This window comes from Triticum dicoccoides, chromosome 2A (genome assembly GCF_002162155.2).
Source record: "Triticum dicoccoides isolate Atlit2015 ecotype Zavitan chromosome 2A, WEW_v2.0, whole genome shotgun sequence".
Taxonomy (NCBI): Eukaryota; Viridiplantae; Streptophyta; class Magnoliopsida; order Poales; family Poaceae; genus Triticum; species Triticum dicoccoides.
The window spans coordinates 193244250-193247846 of record NC_041382.1 but is presented as its reverse complement, the minus strand read 5'-3'; the positions used below and the strand labels follow the sequence as shown (position 1 = coordinate 193247846).

Sequence of the window (3597 nt, the reverse complement as noted above, 5' to 3'; positions counted from 1 at the left end):
ATGTTTCGATGATTAAGCCGCAGGACCTAACTTTGACTGATGTTCTGCCATTTCTCCAGGAGCTAATCCAGAATACCTTGAATTGAACCAGAGGTGGTCGATGGTATTGGAATGCACTGGCTTTGGCTCCACTCCAAAGCTATAGCACTCCAGCTAGCTCAAGCTCCTGCCTTGATCGCTCATCCACCGAATCACCTAACGAAAATTGACCACGTAGAATACCTCAAAGAAATGGGACGGTGGTACACGCTTGCCGCTTCCTACATGTATATATAAACTCAAGTACTTGTTCGAACAAAAGCATTCCATCCTCACCCTGAGCCATACATCTGCTCCTCAAGAGCTCATCAAGATTGACAAGCTAGCTGATCATCAGGGCCTAACTGAAAAGCCTGGCCATGGCGATTTCCTCCCGTTTTCTGGCTCCTTGCTCTGTCCTCATGGCGACTCTGATGCTGCTCATCGTCCAGGCACAAAGCATCACTAGGCACTACGATTTCAATGTACGTATATATGCACGTACGTCCGCATTCATCTATGTCCTACATGCATTTTCTCACATGGATGGGGATCTGTGCAGGTGCAAATGGCGAACGTGACGAGGCTGTGCGCCAGCAAGAGCGTTGTGACGGTGAACGGGGAGTACCCCGGCCCGACGCTGGTGGCGAGGGAGGGCGACCGCGTGCTCGTCCGCGTCACCAACCGCGTAGCGCACAACATGACGCTGCACTGGCACGGTATCCGGCAGCTGCGGAGCGGCTGGGCCGACGGGCCGGCGTACGTTACGCAGTGCCCGATTCAGACGGGCCAGAGCTACGTCTACAACTTCACCGTCGCCGGGCAGCGCGGCACGCTGTGGTGGCACGCGCACATCTCCTGGCTACGCGCCACCGTATACGGCGCCATCGTCATCCTCCCCAAGCTCGGCGTGCCTTACCCGTTCGTTGCGCCGCACAAGGAAGTTCCTCTTCTCTTCGGCGAGTGGTGGAGGGCGGACACAGAGGCGGTGGTCAGCCAGGCGCTCCGGACGGGCGGCGCCCCAAACATCTCAGATGCTTTCACCATCAATGGCCTTCCTGGGCCGCTATACAACTGCTCCGCTAAAGGTACATTGCACTCACTCTATGCTTCCATGCATCTTTTATGTTACACCTTCGGTAATCGTCAAGGATTTATATACTTACCGTGCATCCATGGCATATTGCAGACACGTTCAAACTGAAGGTGAAACCTGGAAAAACATACATGTTGCGCCTCATCAACGCTGCTCTTAACGACGAGCTCTTCTTCTCCGTCGCCAACCACACGCTCACCATCGTCGAGGTCGACGCAGTCTACGTCAAACCATTCACAGTCAAGACCCTGATAATCTCTCCGGGCCAGACCACCAACGTGCTCCTCACAGCCAAGCCGTTCTATCCCAAGGCTAACTTCTACATGTCCGCCGCGCCATACTCCGTCATTAGGCCTGGCACGTTCGACAGCACCACGGTCGCCGGCATCCTCGAGTACCATAACCCTCGCTCCGCCTCCGAGTCAAGCTTCGACAAGGACCTGCCACTCTTCAGGCCAACTCTGCCGAGATTCAACGACACCGGCCTGGTCACCAACTTCACCTCCAAGCTCCGGAGCCTCGCCACACCGCAGTACCCGGCGGCCGTGCCACAGTCGGTGGACAAGCGGTTCTTCTTCACGGTCGGCTTGGGCACACGCCCTTGCCCCGTGAATGCGACGTGCCAAGGGCCTACCAACACCACGCAGTTTGCGGCGGCCATCAACAACATCTCCCTGGTGCTTCCTTCCACAGCGCTCCTTCAGTCGCACTTCACAGGCGTGTCTCGGGGTGTCTATGGGTCGAACTTTCCGACCACGCCCCTCTCGCAATTCAACTACACTGGGGTATCGCCGAACAACACGAACGTGGCCACCGGGACCAAGTTGCTCGTGCTGCCATTCAACGCCACGGTGGAGCTGGTGATGCAGGACACGAGCATCCTTGGCATCGAGAGCCACCCTCTGCACCTTCACGGCTTCAATTTCTTTGTCGTGGGGCAAGGCTTTGGCAACTACGACCCTGTGAATGACCCAACGAGGTTTAACCTCGTCGACCCCGTCGAGCGAAACACCGTTGGCGTGCCAGCTGGTGGATGGGTGGCCATACGTTTTCTCGCCGACAACCCAGGTAAAGCAGAGTTGTATATACTTACTATCTATTCATGAAACTGAATGCGTAGCCTGTGCTCATATTTGTGGTATGCATGTATCCGCAGGTGTATGGTTCATGCATTGCCATTTGGAGGTGCACACAACTTGGGGACTACGAATGGCATGGCTGGTGCAAGACGGGAGCCTACCGAACCAGAAGCTGCTCCCCCCGCCATCCGATCTTCCCAAATGCTAGTCGGAGAGGATCAAATTAAGTTGTTGATTTTTTTCCCTCATTTATCGGTGTGCTAACTTGCAATTGATTTCTCCTTCAGAAGGTTTTTGTGTATTTAGTCAATGCGCTGGTCTTGTAATTTTCTTGTATCTTTAATAAATTTTTATATAGTTTGTAGCGACAATGTTTTGACTCTTCTCGAATAAACAATGATGTCAACTGAATGTCCAAATCCTAGCATATGGCATATTGTATAAGTTCTTTCAAAGAACACTTTGGCATGATCATCAAGAAAGCAAAACCTAGCTTGAAGGAAGGAATGCAGAGCTGGCTAGATTACTTGTAGATTCTCTTCACCTTCCCATGTTCATTGTACAGTTGATGTAACACTATCCTTATTAATAAAAATCAGAGTTACAGTGGGGGTTTTCCCCACTGTGTTTGCTCAAAAAAAATTCCAAATCCTTAAAACGTTTTTGTTAGTATGTTCACGTTGATTTAAACTTCATTTGGTTGTCTTTTTTGAAATTACTCCATTTATTACTAGAAATAAGTGTTCTTTATTTTTTTGGAACGAGACAAAAGACTTGTCAAATAAGTGTTCTTTAGTTTTAGTAAAACTATAGCTTCAGTGCTACAAGCAGCATGATTCACTAAACTTACTTGACTAAAAATAAATTGGTCCATTCCTAGATATAAGTCTTTGTAGAGATTTCAATATCGACTACATACATGAATGTACATTCTAAAATATGTCTATATACATATGTATGTAATTTGTATTGAAATCTCTAAAAGGACTTATATTTAGGAAACGGAATGAGTATCTAAGGCTCATCTGGACGAGATGTTGTTATGTCACATCTAAGTGACATTATCACTTGCGTCGAAACTCACAGGCAATAGTTGGGCCGGTTGCCGCTTAGATGGTATGACACGGATTCATACCATGTTATGGGGTATTGGCAAATCGCCATATTGATACGTCGGACAGCTGCCCTATGTGTGTGGGTGGATGTGAAGATATTATGCATGCTCTCTTCACCTGCCCTAGGGCAGCCGAAGTCTGGAGATGTCTGCACCTTGACGGGTTCGTGGAGGAGGTGTGTGATACAGACAGGGCGGGTTCGGCAGCGCTAGACTATATTTTATGTGCTCCCCAACGCCAAACGTTAATCCATGAGATCCCAGCTCGGTTACTAATCCTTGTGGGTATC

The 3597-nt window shown here is 49.8% G+C and overlaps 1 protein-coding gene across 1 annotated transcript; it reads left to right on the top strand.

Annotated features, from left to right (window-relative positions):
* The first annotated feature begins 322 nt into the window (after positions 1 to 322).
* Positions 323 to 2691, top strand: LOC119354158 (laccase-4-like). The gene is made up of 4 exons (XM_037620871.1): positions 323 to 503; positions 581 to 1106; positions 1208 to 2182; positions 2271 to 2691. The coding sequence occupies exons 1-4, from the start codon at positions 399 to 401 to the stop codon at positions 2399 to 2401; spliced, it is 1737 nt and encodes a 578-aa protein (XP_037476768.1). The 5' UTR covers positions 323 to 398; the 3' UTR covers positions 2402 to 2691.
* Positions 2692 to 3597: the final 906 nt, after the last annotated feature.